At 35.9% G+C, this 19,468-nt stretch overlaps 2 protein-coding genes across 4 annotated transcripts; one reads left to right on the top strand and one right to left on the bottom strand.

The window, feature by feature from the left end:
* Nucleotides 1-163: 163 nt before the first annotated feature.
* LOC145233521 (carbohydrate sulfotransferase 5-like) lies at nucleotides 164-2,888 on the bottom strand. Its single transcript, XM_080098271.1, has 3 exons — nucleotides 2,377-2,888; nucleotides 1,762-2,097; nucleotides 164-874 (listed from the first exon to the last, which is right to left on the bottom strand). Exons 1-3 carry the CDS (start codon nucleotides 2,886-2,888, stop codon nucleotides 424-426), a joined length of 1,299 nt encoding a protein of 432 aa, XP_079954397.1. The 3' UTR covers nucleotides 164-423.
* Nucleotides 2,064-19,031, top strand: LOC145233513 (uncharacterized). 3 transcript variants are annotated; one of them, XM_080098259.1, is made up of 24 exons: nucleotides 2,064-2,099; nucleotides 4,638-4,691; nucleotides 6,825-6,885; nucleotides 6,948-6,980; nucleotides 7,730-7,891; nucleotides 8,160-8,282; nucleotides 8,856-8,888; nucleotides 9,330-9,488; nucleotides 9,774-9,896; nucleotides 11,290-11,322; nucleotides 12,199-12,357; nucleotides 12,792-12,914; nucleotides 13,028-13,060; nucleotides 13,973-14,137; nucleotides 14,665-14,787; nucleotides 15,924-15,956; nucleotides 16,222-16,368; nucleotides 16,499-16,636; nucleotides 16,701-16,733; nucleotides 17,142-17,294; nucleotides 17,673-17,798; nucleotides 17,869-17,901; nucleotides 18,134-18,292; nucleotides 18,674-19,031. In XM_080098259.1, exons 1-24 carry the CDS (start codon nucleotides 2,064-2,066, stop codon nucleotides 18,796-18,798), a joined length of 2,367 nt encoding a protein of 788 aa, XP_079954385.1. In that variant the 3' UTR covers nucleotides 18,799-19,031. The 3 variants fall into 3 exon arrangements, with proteins under 3 accessions (XP_079954385.1, XP_079954384.1, XP_079954386.1); XM_080098258.1 differs by lacking the exon at nucleotides 2,064-2,099 and adding an exon at nucleotides 3,197-4,575; XM_080098260.1 differs by lacking the exons at nucleotides 2,064-2,099; nucleotides 4,638-4,691 and adding an exon at nucleotides 5,586-6,446.
* The last annotated feature ends 437 nt before the right edge of the window (nucleotides 19,032-19,468 follow it).

The raw sequence follows: 19,468 nt of genomic DNA, 5'->3' as shown, positions 1-19,468 counted from the left end.
AGAAGCTTCACATTTTGGCAACATAGTTGCCGGTCATGCTAAACTATTTCCCTCCGATTTTAAGGACAACGGAGCCAATTATTTAGAGGAAACTGAAAACATATTACTCTGTAGGCCACAGTGTCAAAAAACAGTACATAAAAATCTAAACAAACAACAGCACTTAAAGTTTAACACAATATTTTTTGAATCGGTATAATGGTATTGTCCACGAGGAACACAAAAATATAGAAGTCGCAATCAATTTAAACTATTTAAGGTACAAAATCGAGACACGTTTAAGGCATTTTCGACTTAAGTTTCGTTTCCCTGTATTATTGCAATTTTATAGAAAAGTTTTGTAATTGGTAACCATGCATGCTGCAAACAACTAACAAGGTAAATGTGAAGCACAGGTTCAAAGATGAAAAACTTTCAGGCTGGTTACAACGGTTTGTAAGGGAACCCCTTCGGAGCAAACGAGTTGTAGGTTTTAAGGTCTCTTAATTCTTTCTCGTTTTTAAAAGTCCAATAGTTGAGTCGAGATAGTGCGCCTTTGCACACTTGTTGTATTATTTTAACCTTCCAAAATGACAGATTCTGTCTCCAGGCCGAAACCACATAATTTGGATTCCTCGAGGTGCTCTGTGTGTCCTTTGCCGATAAACCTTGGCTGTTTTGTGGCGAGGTTGCTTCCATGATCCATTTTCGCATTTTATTAGTCATGTTGATGCCCACAAAGTTATAGATCGCTTGGGTGGCTTCCATGGCCTCCAGTGCAAAGTCTTCGTGTCTGATGCGCATGTACTTTTGTCGAAGCGCAACGTCATCCACTATTACGTCAGCAAAATTGACGCTATTTGAGAGGCGTTTGCAGATTGATGTCGCCATTTTTCTGCGCAGTGAAAAAGTAGTTTGGAAGTGTTAGTTCAATGTGGTACACAAAACATGTATATTAGAGTTATTACTTTGTACCTGCATTTAGAGTACGCAGTATGAACATGTGCGCTACATTAGTCGTTACTATACAAAGTGTTAGAAGGCGGGACTCACTTTAGAAGGTGAGGTAGGCGCGTTGGGACACCGATACATGTCTGGGTGCATTACGTGGCTTAGAAATCTAAGTTGTTTGTAATAAAAGTTTTGTTAAAAAACTGACTTTCTATACATTATATCAAACTTTGAAAGTAGGCTGAACAATCTATTTAAGGTATCATAGACATACATTATAGTCGATTTTGCGGCTGCTGCTGTGATTGCGAAAGAAACTGATTACAAGGAAATGGATTTTTGTAATGGTGCAAAAACCACTTGCGCCCTAACACGATGAACGTTGAAACTGATGTTCTAAAGCCGATTTGCTATTGGTCGCTTTTACACCTCTAAAGTATTTTTATTAGCGCTTTGACACCGATTTATGCCAGTTTCCTCCTGTTTTGTATAAAACCATTGCATTGCTAGTAAATATCTAGTCTGCCATAACCCGAAAGTAGACGCCCCGAATGAGACGTCGAAACGTCGGATGGGTTGTTTATAATTGTCGTTTGGGGAAAAAAAATATATCACTGTGGTTGTCACCATTACCACATAGTTTTCTAAATATATTTCAGCTGTGCTGTAACATACTTTAAAAAGACTTAAAAACAACATATTTTGCTTAATAACAGGGATGTTGTTCAATATTTGGAGCCACACAATTGTCTTGAAAGAGCCACATGTTAATGACGTTTGACCGCGAGAAAAGCATTATAAGCAAAGCTGAAAAAAATCATTACAATTTACCTGACAGTTTGAACATTGTTCACTCCCGATTTGTAACTCTTTAACTCATTAACTCGTGAATTGACGGTGGCGCGGGGATCACGCACAAGATGCAGTACTTTCACGTTGACCGTAGGATCTTTCAGCAGGGGCAATAAAGATTCCAATTCGCAAAGGTAGATCACTTTCATTGCTCGTAACAAGCTAGTGTTGCAATAACTTGATAATGTCTCCGTGTTTATTGGTTCTGGGCATATTTGTTGACCTTGTTTGTTTATTTTACATATGTTTGTGTCTCGGCTGAGAAAGCGACTGCACTTTGGATGTTTAGTGAAGCAGATTTTAGTCTTCATGCATCTGTAAGTATCGAGTTAATTTTTATTGTTTTGCACTTTACCAAACTTTATGAAACGTGAAATATATTCACTTTGAGTTTAATATGGTGTGTTAAGATAGTTTAGGTGCAACAAACTTTCTTGTCTACGATGCTTGCTTAATTTTGGGGGGAAAATTATACTATTTCCTTATCATAAGTTTTTTAACTTATGATCTACGCAGAAACCTTGATCATAGCACACAGAAAGACCACGGTTTATGACTAAACCAAATTGCCGTGTCAATACAAGACATACGTACGTTGCAAAGCTATCCGTCAGTTGACTTGCCAAGTAAGCCTTCTTATAATGCCCCTGAAGGTCAAACTGACATTTGCTCATCTTTTCCAAAACTGCTACTCTTTCTTTGTCCATCTGTGGGCAAGTTTCATCACCAAAAGGGTAAAGAGGCTCGTAGAAAAAACTCACATTGACTCGTTGGTTGAAAAGTTCGCCTAAAACACTGGACCCTGATCTCATTTGCGACAGCAATATTACAGCATCAGTTCGACGATTCAGTCCCACTGAATCTTTCTGTTCATTCGGGTCTTTCAATCCACTATATTGTTTTGTTATTACATGATTCTTTGTTGTTTTTGAAGTGATGTGGTCTCTTTTCGATTCCTTCAAATGCACAAATTTCAGAAGTGCATTTTTGTCCTTTTCGGCCATCCACATGGAAAAGTCAAACTTTACCATCAAGGCAATGTACAACAAGCACAGTAGAATCACCAGCACCAGAATGCGTGTTTTACAGACGAGAAACGTTTGCATTTTAACCTGACCTGACGTCTAAAAAATAATGCTTTTGAGACATTACACTGAAGTTGCAGAAAACTAAGCTAGCAAATTTAAACCGCTTTTTTAATGCCTTTTGCGTTTGAGAAATGCTTCATACAATTTTTCTATCGCAAAATCTCACTGTGCTTAACCGACTTACATTTGTAACTGACAGAAGTAGAAAACATCCATATCTTGCAACAAAAGCAATTGCCTTGTGCCAATTGACATATATGACGTGTCGGGCCTATTTGCTTTACTACACGAGTCCTTCCAATAATCACCTTTTTCCTTTCTGACACTGAAGGCTACTAATGGATGACCATTAGAACCGCGTACTTCTTTGTGTTGTTAAATTGGCCAAAACGTTAACTAGCTTTGTTACGTATTCAAGTTAACGTAGATTAATAGATCTGCGTTTTTTTCGTTTTTAATTCAGCTGCTAAGATCGAAACTTAGTTATTCATTGTATTTTTTTTTGATATCACGCAAGTTTGAAACAATATTTGTTGCTGTAAATTAGATCTACAAAAGTGTAGTTTCCTTTTTACTAGAGGTTAAAGACATGATTGCGTTTAATTTTCAGGTTAATGTATTGCCACATTTTGTACCCAACACCGAAGTCATTTGCTTCGATTCTTTTTTTTTTTTTTTACACAGAAATACCCTTGTAAAATATTATAATATGTGTTTTGCATTGTGTTCATTTTTGTGCATATGCCTTGCATTGATTTAACAAAAGTTTTGTCAGTAGGTGGCGTTGGTGGCTAGCTTCGATTTTTATTGTAGCTAGTCGAATATTTTTGTTTCTGTTTGTGACAAATGCTAATGGTTTTTCCCTAGAGAAGTATTGACCTAAGTTTTAGAGATCCAAACCATATGCAGCCTTTTCATGGCCTGTGTATATAATCACTGTTTATGATATTTTGTTATTACAAAAATTGACAAGAATTTTTGTTGTAAACGAATGTTTGTCCAAACTGTGATGAGTCGCCATATCATTGTCCGGCAGTAACCTTGTTCTCTTTCAATTGAAGTCATGGATTTGCATTTTACTGTTATCACGCCGGCCACATGCGGCATACGGATGATTAATTTCCTAATACTTATTGCGTAATTTTAGTGGTTTCTGTGCGGAAAAACTTTAGCACTGACCGCAAAAACCGTGTGTGTGTGTGTCATCAACACGCGTTTTCCGTAAATTCCCCTTGCATATAAAAGCGCCGGCAGGGTTTTGAAGTTATCATAACGATTTTGTGAGATTACACTAGACTTAACTGTTGAAGAACGTTTCGATTAACTAAAGGCGTTGTTTTCACGTTGCTTCTTGCAGTGTTACGTCTTAGACCTGAAAATGTTACTTTTAACGTGATTTGTCAAAAACTTATTCTATTATCAGTGTCGTCAGGTGCAGGTTTTTTTTAAGGTTTGGTTTGGGTGACCGCTAAGTAGTTTTAAGAGACCGCAAGTGTTTCATTTAAATACCAAAAACTGTAGTTGTAGTTGCAAATTTTGGGAAACCGCTGGAGAAATTTGAACACCTTAAAAAAAAAACTTACTCAGGTGTATACAACTTAAATTTGTCTTAGTTATTTCGATTTAAAAAAATCATATAAGCATAATGTTGACTACATTTTTACACGTGTGGAAACCAGTGCTATTATTAGCAACATATTTGCAGGTAAACAACACAAATTAAATGTTTAAATACTCTATTTTTTGATCGTTGACTGTTTTTTTCAGATCGCAGAAGCGAAATCTTCTACTTGGAATGAAGCGAATGTTTTCTGGTCAAAGGTAATGTTTTCTGTCGCCATTTAAAAGTTTTTGTATGTGAGAAGAAATTGTTAGCTGCCAGAAACGTGATGAAGTCCTTAATTAAAGTTACCGAAATGTAAAGACATTGACAAAATTGCATCACACAATCTGTGGCTTAAACATGTTCTAAATTGCCGCATTGATATTCCTAAGGAACATCAAAATGTTAGCGCTCGTAACTATTTTACATCTGTGATCTGATATTTTGTCATGAGTTTAAATATACCTATTGTTTTACTGATTTACATACGTTTTGGAGGTGGCATTATCCCGGTTTGCATGATTTTTTTCTTGGTGATGTTCGTAAGGGACAATTAAAGTGTTGCTTTAGGTTAATTATTCTCTTATCGAGTTACACAACTGTTGTGCAAATAACTTACTTTCAGATAGTTTGGTTTAGTTACGATACGATAATTTTGGTTTATATTCCTAAATATACTGTTTTACTGCATTAAATAAGGTTTAGGATTGACATTACCACTGGTTTAAAATTTCGACAGTAATTAGATTTGCCAATTATTGAAACGCGATGGGAAATGAAACATGCGCACGAATATTAAATCGTTAGTGACAAACCGGTAACCTAATTGCAACAGGAACTTGTTCAACGCATGCTGTGCTGGATTTGATACAAATTTGCGTCATTGCGACGTAGTGCTGTACAAACGTCTACGTCATGCCCATGCCAGATTTGCCAATGTTCACACACATTTCTTTATTGGTTTAATATGGTCTTGCCCAATAAACTGTTGTTGGTTGATTTTTTGAGGAAGTTTTCGGTGTTTAATAAAAATCGTGAAAATACATATACCAGAATAGTGCGTTATCGGTATTGTATTTTAGCCTTGTTTGAAACTTTTCTGTATGCTAACTTATAAATTTTTATACCGTTTTAGGGTTTTCCATAAACTCTTGATGCAGCAATATTTTTTCCCTCTTTTAGGTGGGATTAAACTTCAAAACCGGCAATTTGAACAACAGTTTCTCATCGCCTAATACTAAGAAAACAATACATGGTTAAAAACTATATTTTAAAACGATACTGTGAAAAGACTCCGGATGAAACGGCTTCTATATCGTTCGTGCTAACAGAGGTCAACGTCTGTTTAACCGATTATCGCTCATATGAAGGTGTTGTTTAAATGTCAAGGGTCAACGTGGCGGGGAAAATTTCAACCGACTTGACTCCAGTTACCCTGAGATTAAAAACATAAACAGTTCTCAGATTCAAATAGTTCAATGCAACATAAAAAAGAGTTTCAAAATGTTGTTTGACTAACAGTTTGCGCACTTTTTTTAATTTATCCTATACCTTCCGTTGAAAGTTGTCGATTTGCAACAGGCACGTTAAGTTATAATTGTAATCTATGTTTTATTTTTTCGCGATATTCCACGAAATTTTGTCTCAAATTTGGCACTTTTTACTTAAAGGCAAAAGCGTTCAAATTGGCAGTGGGCCGCAGGGCAATTAGGAACAACCGACGTAGAAGAAGCGCCGCATTTGTGCGTGATGCACTAATACATTTGTGCCGTGCGCATGTGGCGTAGTTCATCCTCGTTTGTGGGAGAAAGTTAGTCACGAAAACCGTTTTCTGGAATTTTTTTCTTGCAGTGTATGTGGTTTGGGGGTTAGGTATCTTCTTATTGCATTCTTTTGTGTAATTATTTAAACCAGGTGCAATGGCAGTATTATATTTATCGGTTTCTATTTTTTGTCTGTTGGTTTTGCAAACGGTAAGTTAACAGCAAAACTTTTATTTATTTGCGGTTAAATAGACGTAGTCGCTTTAAATCTTGTCGAAGATACATTAGTTTTTTTTTTTATATTATTCATGCTACCTACTATTTAAAAAATATATATATATCACGGTTGGTTTATTTACCGATTTGAATAGATGGTATTATAGTTATTTAGTGGTGCTGCATTTCGAAGAGAACGTGATAATTTAACTTAAAAGGGTCACGAAGTAATTAAAAATCTGTCAAATTTTAAATGTCTTCTTGACTTGAGTTGAACATTAAAATAAAACCATATTAAAAACATTTCAACTCTCTAAAACCACATTCAAAAAAACTACTTATTTGTTTTCAAATGATACGGTTTTGTTACAGGCTTCGGCATCTAAACTCGATGATCTGAAACTTCTAACATCGGTTGACGAATTTAATCCTTGTAAGTGGAAATTAAACTTTAATTATTGGATCCTATTTTTAATACTTATGTTTTATTTCCAGATGTGGTCAGCGAAATCGTAACAACGACTGCGGGTGAGTTTTGTGTTACGTTTTTTCCTTTTATTGTCTTAATACTTTCATACATTTGTTTAAAACTGTTTTGTGTTCAACTGGGGTCGTAATATTATTTTCATAACAACGGCTTTGTAATCGTAGTATTTTGTCAGTATTCTTCATACAGTAACTTAAATCATATTGAATATCAACAGAAATTTTGGTTTTGCCTGTGCTACCGCGCAAATTCCAATTTTATTTGGTGTAATAGAACCTAGTATTGCAAAACTAGATCACACAAGAAGCAGCAGACATAAGATACTTTGTTAGTGTCATAATTTAAACATGGTGCCCAAGGTTTTGCCGGAAATTCCCGTTTCGGTTTTAAATCGAAATCGGATTTTTCTTGCTGATAAAATTCAAACCTGATTCATTGTACTCTTGATGTGCAACGTGTTGTATACAAATACAACAAAGCCGTGTCGAAATAAAAAGACGGTTTTCTTAATGTCCTCTGAAACAGAACTTACACCATCAGCAAGTTTTGATCTTTGTTTGAACCATCAACAAAGAATAAACGGAGATGTGATTTAACTGAGTCAAACAAACATCAAATATTGCTGGCTTTTGTGGACATTCTTCCTATTTCATTATTACCAGTTTTCCAGGCGGTCCAAAAATGTCTACGTTGACCTTTAAACGAAATGCCTCAAAATACAACTATACATTTTCAATGCGCGACATGATCTGTACTTAACTCAACATCATTTTCAATTTTTTGTGTTTAGTATCATGCTTTGTGGCAGCCAAAGATATTGAGGGTTCCGTTCTAACTTTGACGTGTCCTGCTGGGTGTCAGGCTGTTTCCGGTAGCCTGTTGTGGGGAACTGGACGTTACACAATTGAAAGTCACGTGTGTGCTGCAGCGATTCATGACGGAAGGATCGAAGGTTTAATTAAAAGTTGTTATGAGCAAACCTAACTAACCTTGCTTATTGTGTAACATTATCCAACTATTAAAGTCGTCAGCCGAAATGGCACACTTAACAACGTACTGCACACAAAAGAGATCATAAGTGTAAAATGTGATAAACCGGGGTAAAAAGTTGATAACAATCGCTCAATAGGTCGAATTTTACTGTTAAATAAAGGTTTGGCATAAAAAAGGGTGTAATTTTTTTGAAGGTTTGATATAAAAAAGTTCATTATATTTTTCAGCCGTCAAAGGTGGTACGGTGACCATCCGCAAGATCGGGGGACTCTCATCTTACGTAGGAAGCTCTCTGAATGACGTCACAAGTCAGTCTCATTCACAAACAAACGAGTCGTTTGTTTTCCAAGGTATACTAACGCATGTGAAGTGAATTACCGCAAAGGCTAAACCAAAACCGGTTTTCCCAGTTTAGCGTCTATCTATGCTCGTATCTCAGACAGAACACCGAGTCTGCAATATAAACGCATTCAGAAAATAGCAACAAGGTCTGTCTTAACAGTAGATATTTGAAATACTTCAGCTATAGCTTTAATTAACATTTATACGTGAAACAGCTTTAGTCCTATTACAGCCAATCAAAAATAAAAAGTGATAAAATTTTAGGGGTAATGACTCGATTAAATGCTTAAAACTTGTTGCAACTATGTTCAAACACATGTAATTGTAATCTCATTTTCAGGTGATTTAACAAAGGCCAGGCCAGTCATGCATTAATAGCAATTTATGAGTTGCCACTTCAACCACTGCCGTTTCACACTTAAAGTTGTAATTAAAATACGCCTTTGATGGTTTTTGTGAGATGACAAGTGCTTGCTGCCGGCAATTGCTGGCTCAAAAACTTGTTGTTACATTGCTTGGTAGACAAATAACCCGATAGTCGACCTAGATTACAAGCATCTCAAGTGATCTTTCTTTTCCAGATGCCGCCGATGCCCAGGAAAAGCTGTACTCGGGTAAACTTTGTTGTCCTTGGTGTTTCATGAAAATATTTATTGGTTCATTTATAAATGTTTATTTCCAAATTAAAATTTTAGGTAATGTTCACCAGTGTCCTTTACGAATTTTTGTTTATATGTTTGTTGTGGGTGTCAATATGCCATATTCGTGAATGGAACCGAAAACACCCCTGGGCATAAACAGAAAATCGAATTATTCGATCTACCACCTTGATAAAAATACGACCATATACAACCGGGTGCAATTTTTTTTGGTGTTATAAAAAGGATTAAAACAGCTTTTTTAATAATGTCTCAAGCCAAATTTTAAATTTTATTTTATTTTGTATACTTGCTTTTAGGCTTACTTAGATACGTTCAAAGCACCGCTGATGTAACGGTGAATTAAAAACAATAAATTTCAAAATTTTTGAGTTTTAACAAGTTGTAACTTTCCAGTTTCTTGTCTCGCGGAGGCCGATTTTACCAGTGAGGCAACGTACCAGGCAATTTGCCCAAGCGGCTGCGATGCTCTGTCTGAGCAACTTTGGGGCACTGACGTATATGCTGGCAACTCGTACATTTGCGCTGCTGCTATTCACAGCGGACAGATTATTGGTAGGCACCGTAATAGTGTTTCTAAAGTTTTCCTATCTGAATGGGTGTTTGTGGTAGTCTAGTTTAGTCCAACCGCATTGTTTATCAGCAGTTTTCACTTACAATATAAATTTGCGCTAATGTGAGACCCTGTTTTTCTGGCGCCTTGTTCCGACAGTGTAGCTGCAGCTCGTTACTAATTGTCTACCTATTGTGTTTTTCAATTTCGCTTCTGCCAATAACGTTATAACTTTGCGCAGCTTTTCACTTTTCCTTTTTTACAAAACTTTGACTACTTTGTTTTAGCTTCCCAAGGTGGACGGGTTGTGATTAAAAAGAAGCCGGGATTGAAAAGTTTGAATGGCACTTCTCAAAACGGCATTGAATCACAGTCACTTGATCAATCTGCAACTGCCTTTACAGTTCACGGTAAGATTAAAAAATCAACCAAGTGAATGCTGTGCTGCATGAAACAATGGTTTCAAAACGATAAACAAAAAAATATTGACTTGTTTCTTTATTACAACCCATCGTATTGGCCAAATACGAAGCAGTGCACAAAGAAAACCCACCCTGGCATAGAGTTACGTCTCACTTGCTGACAAGCACAAGTCAGCTTTTTTCAAGCTAAACAAACAGCATCTAATACAGTGTTTATCGCCGTATGTTTAAGAAACGGTTGGACAGGGTATTCGAAAAACCATCAAACAACAGTTTCTCGTACACTTCATTGAGTTATCTGGTTCAGTTTCCACTGTCAAAACTGACATTCTGGGTTAGTTTCCACTGTCAAAACTCTTTTTTCAGGCCAGATCTTAGCGGTCTTGTTCAACATTTAATGACAGACGCGTGCAAAATCTGATCACGGAAATTAATAATGACGTCGTTTTAAAAAAAGAATATCACGACTGCAAAATGTCGTTCACGTTGGTTGATGTTAGTGATCTTTTGCAATAATTACTGTCCAAATTACAAAATCAGAAAATCCCTTTAAGAATTCGAATGAAATGTCATTGTTCATTTCCGTGGAAAAAATTTAAATTTTTAATGTCAATTTTTGTCCCACATTAAATTTCTCAAATTTTAAAGTTCTCGGAGAGGCTGGCATGAATTCAATAATCAATACTTCAGTTTTCTAACTTTTCCAACTAGTCATTGTCGACATGCAAAACAAACAGTTAACCAGGTGAACACGAAATTATCACGAAAATCTCGTTTCCACCGAAGGCGAAACAGGATTTGTTTATTGCGTTAGCTGAATCATCAACTTTTAAAGATCAACTTTGATGACGCACAAGCCATTGGTGGGCGAGTGTTTTCGTCCGTTTGGTTGATTAACAGCCTACTTGCATTAAAACGAATTGTTTTAAATCTTGTAGAATCCAAATAGGATCATAAGTGAAGTGTGCATAATGATCTTATAAAAACAGAAATGTTGTATATAACCGCAAAAATTCATTAGTATTATTGTATGACATCACGAAGAAAAACATATTTTTTATGTGACTGAACATTCACAAAGCATTTTATGATATTAGAACAGACCAATGCTCATCTTGAAAGGGAATAATTTTAAACACCGGTTGATACAAATTTTTTACTCTATAGTGTAAAATGTTTTTGTTTTTGTCCTAATCAATATGTTCTTCAGTAACTTATTGTAGAGTAAACTTTTATCCAATGGAACCACATTGATTCTTTGTTTAATAAAGTTATTGGTAGCCAAATAATTAATTTTTTTATTACATTTTTGGTTACTTCATTTAACGTTAATAATGCTTTAATCTTTAAGCTGCTAAAACAAGACTTCTTTTAATTTCAGCTTGTCCCCAGCAGTTGTCATCTGTACTAGAAGGTGAGATACAATTACATAGTTTGTATTTAAATTAAATTAAATTGCAATGTTGTTTGCAATTTAGCGAAAATTAAAGCCTTTCAACAATATTAAGAAAATGCAAATGATGTAATGCGACACATAATGGTTCCTGGCGGTATTTGGTTTGCGTAATTTGTTTTTGACACGACTTTGCACAACGTTTCAACAAAAAGATCGGCTCACGTTGCTGCAGAATTAAATGAGTTTAAGGATGCCGCAATTTTTTGCACTTGCAGTATTCTTTCAGGGTCCATTTATTACCAGCCATTTAGGCAATTCATCAATTTGCGTTTTTTTGTTGATTTAAAAGCAATTTTAATATTTGTTCTACTTTGTTCAATAGAGTTTAAACAAAACATCGTCGTTACGTGCTCGTTAAACCTTAGCTCAGTGGTTCTCAACTGGTGGTCCATGGACCACTAGTGGTCCATAATGACTTTTTGCGTGGTCCGCAGGATGTCCCCTAAATTTGTTGATAAACTAGAGATGATTGCATATTTCATGTTAAAAGAGTATTAAAATGTTAGCTGTTAATAATGGTTTATCACTTCTTAAAAATCGGTTTTAAAGAATTATGTTTCAAGCCCAAATGGTTGTTTCGTATGCAGACTTCAATCTTGCTCAAAAAGAAATGGTCCACGATATTATTTTTACTGGGTCGGTGGTCCATGGCCTGAAATGAGTTGAGAACCACTGCCTTAGCTCATGGGCGTAATACATAAAATTATTAAACGACTGTTGTGAGACTTACCAAAGCCAATCGCTAAACTCTTATCCACAACAATGATTTAACATGTACAAATCATGTGAGTATCATGAATTTTACCGTTGTTCAACCCGATGTTGTTTGTGCAGTTGGATGCAGTTTTCGAGCAAACCAGATCATGGAAGAGTTTTTCACAGTCTATTGTCCTCCTGGATGTGGGGAGGCTAACAGTGAAGTAGTTGGAGCGGATCCTTATTCTGTGGACTCTCATGTTTGTGCATCCGCAGTTCATAACGGATATTTGGATGGTGTGTTATCATAATAAAATAGTTTGTTTGAACAAAAATACTTTTGGTGTTTTGTTGCGAATTTGAAAAAAATATCCTTTAATCGACCTGTCAAAATTTATTTAAACATTGCTGCATAAAAGTAGATTGTTTCATTGCTTGTTAACAATGCGATAAGCACCATTCGATCTATGTTTGTTGATAATTAAGTTATTTGACGATTTGTTTTGTTCCAATTTGGAACAATTTCCAGTTTGGAACTTCCAAACCATATTATTAAACTATTAAGAAATGAATAGACGCTGCTAGAAGACATAAACAATTATTTCTTGTGGTACAAACTGATATATTATTGTTCAGTATGCACAAACCACAATTTTTTTTGAACAAAAAAAATGCTTCACTGCCAGTATTGTCGGGTTCCCTTAACACAGTGTCTTTGTTTTATCGTCCAGGTTCACTTGGGGGCGTTGTGACTGTTCGCAAACAAGCAAAGCTGCTGTCTTTTACTCGAAGTCGAAAAAACGGAGTTACCTCTAAATCCAGATCAGTGCCAAGCAGATCATTCGTGCTAGGAGGTAAACAGGTTTAGATTTTACGGTTTAATTCAAGTTGACGTGGGTTTGGGAATCCTATTACATGACTCGTAAGATGGAAAAGCATTAACGTATGACGTTGCTGTATTTTCTAGGATCTATTCGAAAGAAGCCAAGTTTGCTTAAGGGTAAGAACTGTTTTAGTTTGTACTTCGTATTTACTATAGTTTAAGACCTTTTGTGCCAAAAATATACATACAAATACTTTAAGTTTCACGCTGGTTGTTTTTTGAATTTAACAGCCTTTTCTTGAATTTAATTGTTGCTAGCAGGGTTTTTTTAAGGTTTGGTTTGGGTGACCACTAAGTAGTTTTAAGAGACCGCAAGTGTTTCATTCAAATACCAAAAACTGTAGTTGTAGTTGCAAGTCCAAATTTTGGGAAACCGCTGGAGAAACACCTTAAAAAAACAAGTTCGATATAATAAGGAAATTTTGATTGTTATGTTCTGCAATTTTTTAAATTTAAACTCTCCTCGCTTTTAAAATTTTAATCTTTTACCCAGACAGAAGATAAATTCCAATTTAGGCTTAAAAAACCGCAGATCATCTATAAATGTCAGTTGGGAGTGAATGAACAGAACCACAAATCTAGGTTGGCTATTTTGGTCATTGGAACCACTTAGACATAAATGCCACCTCCGCTTGGCATTTTGACAATGAACTGTCGTCATTTTGAGCGAATCAAGCCGAAACCCATATGCGTTTGTTTTGACCTATTCGGTTGACAACTGGAAGTCTTTACAAAATGCAATTTGCATATTTAGATTTGTGAGTTAACCTTTACATTTTTGAAACATTGATCTGAAAAGCAAAATGAAAAAGATATTATGCACTCGGAAACGTATATTCGGATTCCATGTTTGTAAACATATGGCATTACCACTCTTTGTACAGAAACGTCGGCTTATCATGCACAAAACTGCTATATTAGCAAATCTTAAGGTAACAAATCAATAAGAAAGAAAGAAGATGTCCGGTTCAGATGCAGTAAGAGGTTGGCCAGCTGTTCAAAAATAACCTTTTTACAATGTTGTATTAGTATCTTGCGAAACGACGGTTGACCACATTTTGGAGAACACCTTTGCTGTCCAATGTCCACGCGGTTGTCTATTTCATCCAACTGATGGAGTGGTCACAGGAACTACAACATATGCCACAACTAGTCGCTTGTGTATTGCTGCTATTCATGCCGGCTTTATAACAGGTAATGGAGGACAAATTTATTGCGAATAGCTTATTGCATTACAAAGGTCTGTAAAACAATGGCATTTGAGCAACGTTGCTTGTTACATGTTACAAATAAACCTGTGTAAAATATGTGTATTCACGCCACGACAATGACACCAAAGTAATATAAATTTCAGTACGCCAGGCATGTAACTAAATTTGCCTTAAATTTATTTGAAATTGCTTGTCCCAAATATCCATGGTATTTTCACAACAACACTCCACTAAACATTGTCGCTAGCACGCAATTTGCATTTTTTTGTGTTTCTCTTCGCAAAAAAAAAGACTTACCTCACCTACCTGGATTATTAACAAAAAAAGGGTTGGGAAGAAAATCATTTATAACCAATCTTTAAGTGAAATCTCTGGCATAGTTATGACGACGAAACCTTTCAAATAAAATAGTTCTTAAAAAATCTAATGACGAAAAGCAGTATTACCTGATTGCTTTCGAATGGCCTACATAGTATGCGTTTTGTAACCCAAATAAATTTTTGCATGCAGATGAAAACGGAGGTCCAGTCACTGTGCGAAAGTTGGGAAGTCGATCATCCTGGCTTGCGTCACTGCAAAACGGAATTCAAAGCTTGACGTCTATATCTGAACAAAGCGCTTTCACATTTGGAGGTATTCGAAAGAAAGTTGCATATGATTGTTTTCACACAGGTTGAGAAACACGCAATACGTACATGTGTCTCGCCGCCAAACCATTTATTGTGACCTTAATGCACTTGGATCGGTTACGTTCATAGGGAAAAGCAGAATTTATTAAATGGTGAAATACTAAACATCTTTAAGGCTTATTTTGGCAGTGAGTAATTGTATGAAAACGTAAATACAAATTGCAAGTTAAGATGAACATAATTCCATTACTGAGATCGGCCCTGAATCGTCTATGGCAGGGGTTCCCAACCTTTTTACGACCTCATACCACTTGGACGCTCTGTACTGCCACGCGTACCACTTCTTGCAAAACAACTAATTTGATCGAATCATATTTTATGGAGAAGAATTTGGCCTACTAAAATAACACAAAAGCACCACAACTAAATTTTATGAGATTTTTGTTTCATGCATTTTCGCTGCTTGACATGATTAACGCCCGCTGTGCCACAGCGTTGTACGGTTTTTCAAAGCAACTGTGTTTCTTGATATTTTGAAGACCGTAATGATACGACACAACAGAAGTAGTTACGTAACAATAAGAATAGGCTTGGGGGAATATTTTTTTTAAACAAAACCAGATAAACAAAATATGAAGTTGCGAAAGTTTTTGTGAAAAGAACGGAATCTAATCGCGTACCACCTGAAAGACCTTCGCGTACCACTGGTGGTACGCGTACCACAGGTTGGGAACCCCTGGTCTATGCGGACCAGCGATCACGGCACACTCATATAAAAATTACACTAGGTCAGGCCTGAGACTTTTTATCGGATCAGCCGGTCACCAAGCATTCCCACTTATGGCAAGGCATTGGATAGGATACATTTTTCTACAAAAACGCTACACTACGCAGACGTATTTTTCGGAAAATATAAACAAATGGTTTAATGATTTTACTATCAATGTTTAGTGAAGCTTGTTCACCTGAAAGCTCTCACTTAAACCCTGTTTTATTATGTATTGTTTAAATGCCTAACCCACGCACAACACCCTAACGGTAGGCCTGCAGGTCTGGTACAAACGGAGTGTTTACCTTAGATGAGTCATTGCTTAACATAAAAGCCCATTCTCAATGACTGACCTTTCTCCTGTTTTGTAGGTTATTTGGATGACGTCAAAACGGCTTTGACAGGTACTATGACCATTGGCATGACGATTTATTTAAAGCACAATCAAGTCATCGATAATTTTTAACCGGTTTATGCTGTTAGCCTATGGTATCGTAAACGAACACATACTTTGATTTTCATTTTTATCAGATTTTTGGTCAAATTGAAACGTATAGTTTTATACCTTAATAGCAACAAGAAAATATCTATGTGATACGCTTTCCAGCACACTCAAAAATGAGATACACTAAGATTCCTAAGATTTGACAAGTTTTATAACGTTTACAGTTTCATGCGACTTTTCGGCCTCCAACGTGATTTCAACCGAATTTTCGGTGGTGTGTCCGCATGGTTGCGCTACAGAGCAACCGGTTGAGCTTTTCGAAACTGCTTCAGAGGGACTTTTTACCGCCACCACGAGTATTTGCTCAACAGGTAAGGTGTAATGGCGAATAAAAATATTTTCAAATAAAATCAACTTTTTTCGGAACAAAATATCCTAATGGTAAAGTAAAACAGTTTCTAGTGGCACTTTTGTGGTTTATGTGGTATTTTTCTTTCTTAGATCCTAATCTTGCTGGAAAGACTATTGGAATTAGAAGAACCTCAGAAGGAATTAAATTTGTCGGTACTTTTGACCAGTATATGGACAGCGACGACGGAATGGTCAGATGGTCAAGCCAGGGACATTTTACTACCCAACGTACATAATTTTCCATTTTTACCTGTTTTCTACTGACTCAATTAATGGATTTCTCTTTTTATAGTGCCTTTATTCAGAGAAGGAAATGCGATTGCAGGTTAGACCAGTTTTTTCTGTATTATCTGTAAAACACATTGTTTGTTTCTTTTTTGTTGCTGTTTTTTTTTTGTTAACATTTTTAATGACCTTTATACCCAAGATTTAGAAAGCAATGCTTTGTCACAAAAAAAACTAGTCCCAGATTTACATACTTGGTTGCGTCGTAACAAAAATTTTATTTCATTGCAGCAAGCTAGACATACTTAGGTGTTTTTTAACTAAATCTGTAAATCCTTTTCAAAAAAATCTCTTGTATACTTAATGATTTTCATTTAGTTGTGCTGGAATACGTAATCAGAACAAAAGTGTATGGAAAGATCACACAAATCGATATTTTATGGCAGTATAATATGAAGGCCATAACACCAAAAACAATTTCCACATCACGATATTTTAATAATTACAGTGGGATGTGACGTCAAAGTTAGTGAGGTCAACAGTGCCGTGTTCACGGCGATCTGTCCTCCGGGATGCAATGGCAGTATGGTTTGGGGCACCGGGACATATGCGGATGACTCGTTCTTGTGTAGCGCTGCAGTTCACGACGAGCGGATCGAACGTAAGTGAAGTTAACACAAATTATAACTGGTAATCCTATTTGTTAATGCTGGAGCTATACTATATTTTGCTATGAGATAAATAATAGGGTATAAATGACGCTGAAGCGTTAAAAAATATTTGCAACATCAAAGTCATATTGAGGGTAATTTGTGTCTTTGCAATCTGCCTTCAACGAGATAAATTGAAAAAGTAGAAACCGCTATCCTACTGATAAAGCACGAACAAAAAAAGCCTACAAGAAGACGTTACGATTTTATTTTACCAGACCATGTAGCTAGAGATGTCTTGAAATTGTTTTCAGTAAAACAACTGTAGATAATCGTACTCCCAAGAATCATCTTAAAACGATACAAGGTTCTTGAATTTATGATTGCAGAATCACAAGGTGGAAGTGTCACCGTTCGGAAAGTGGCCGGATTGGATTCATACGTCGGTAGCGAGAGCAGTGACGTCATCAGCATGACGCGAAATAGCAATTGGATTTCGTCATTTATCTTTCAAAGTAAGTTTTAATGTACTAATGTATTAACAAAATGCGACTTGATTAATGACAATTTTATCTGTTGTTTTAGATATTCTTTCCCACAAGGCCTCAGTGTTTACAAGTAAGTATTAATTATATCATACAACTTTGTGAAACTAACTTAAAAAACGGAAATTCAGATTTGCTGGTAAAGATCGTAAAAAAATAATATATAAAAAAATATCGCAACAACCAGTAAAAATATTAAACAAAAAATTGATTGTTGGGAAACAAATCTATTGGGAAGCTAAAATACATAGGTCTTGAGAAAATTGTAAGGGGATTATATTGTACTAATATATTTTGTTGTGCAGTAACTTGTGAAGTGACGGGAAACAATATCGATAGCGAATACTTTTCTGTCGTCTGCCCAGCCGGGTGTCAAACGTCACAGGACATGATTTGGGGAAGCACCGAGTATTCCGAGTTCTCTCATATTTGTACAGCTGCAATTCACTCGGGAAAAATTTCAAGTACGAATGTTTTACGGATTAACAAACATTTAGTTGATAAAGCTTCCTAACCTTTTTGATGGGTAACTCGGTAACTAAATAAAAACAGATCAAACTTTGCCGAAATCATTACCTGCATTTATTTTTGTAATTTGTTTAACCATGTTAGTTCTTCTTAATTAGTTTTAATTAGTTGTTTGATTTTTCGTCAACTTCAGTACAGCATTTCTCAGCCTAAGTATGGCGCAATTGGTAACTAAAAAAACCTTAAACAGGTGTTTAACCTAAAGGGCAATTTTAACCAAACACCATACCTCGTTTGAAAACATAGATGCATTAAAAATAATTAAGGTGTTACCGGGTTAATTTATTTTGTTTAAAACTTGCTTTTTGTATCTACAGACCAGGGTGGTCCAGTAAAAGTAAAAAAGTCCGAACCAAAGCGCTTCTACATCGGCAATTTCAGCAACGGAATTTATTCAATGAGCTACAAGGGCTCGGGAGAAATGTCGTTGGAATTTGAATGAATTCATATCATCCTTCGTTTGTCATAATTTTCGTGGTTTTAAACGATCAAACAGCTGCTGTATGATTTCCGCAATTATTTACACACTATTTATATATCTGTCTGTTTGTTCGGTTTTAGGTTGTGTATTGAAATCGCTTAGCGCTTTATTGGGATCTTTGTTCCATTCGCAAACAAAACATAAAAGTGGAATACACTCGTGAAACCCAATAAAAATCTGAAACTATCCACAATTTTGGAGTCTGCAAACCTGAACAATCAGAGAAGCTGCAGCTGTTTATTTTTTTAAATTCATCTCAAAAACTTTTTCATTTTTTAAATTCAGCTCAAAAAGATTCTAGTCTCAACTGGTTTCGAGGTTCGGTAGGGACCAGTAACCGGCTGCCAAACAAACAAAAACTGAAAACCAGCAATGTATTAGTTTAAACTATTTTAAAAGTACGTGAAACTGATTTACCATATATGTTGGCGGCTATGAAAAATCACCTCGCGTGGCACGGGGTTGCCAATCCCTGCACTAAGGCTAATAATCCGTGCTGATTGTTGAGTTTGTAGCGTGTACATTTAGCTTGTCGAGATTTGAACGTGATGTTTTATTAAATTTAGCTTATAATTTTCTTATTCTCAGAGGGCAAATTTAAATTGGACTCAATTAGTTGCTTTTGTGAACT

This window comes from Phallusia mammillata, chromosome 6 (assembly GCF_965637545.1).
Source record: "Phallusia mammillata chromosome 6, kaPhaMamm4.hap1.1, whole genome shotgun sequence".
Taxonomy (NCBI): domain Eukaryota; kingdom Metazoa; phylum Chordata; class Ascidiacea; order Phlebobranchia; family Ascidiidae; genus Phallusia; species Phallusia mammillata.
This window is presented reverse-complemented; position numbering and strand designations above follow the sequence as displayed.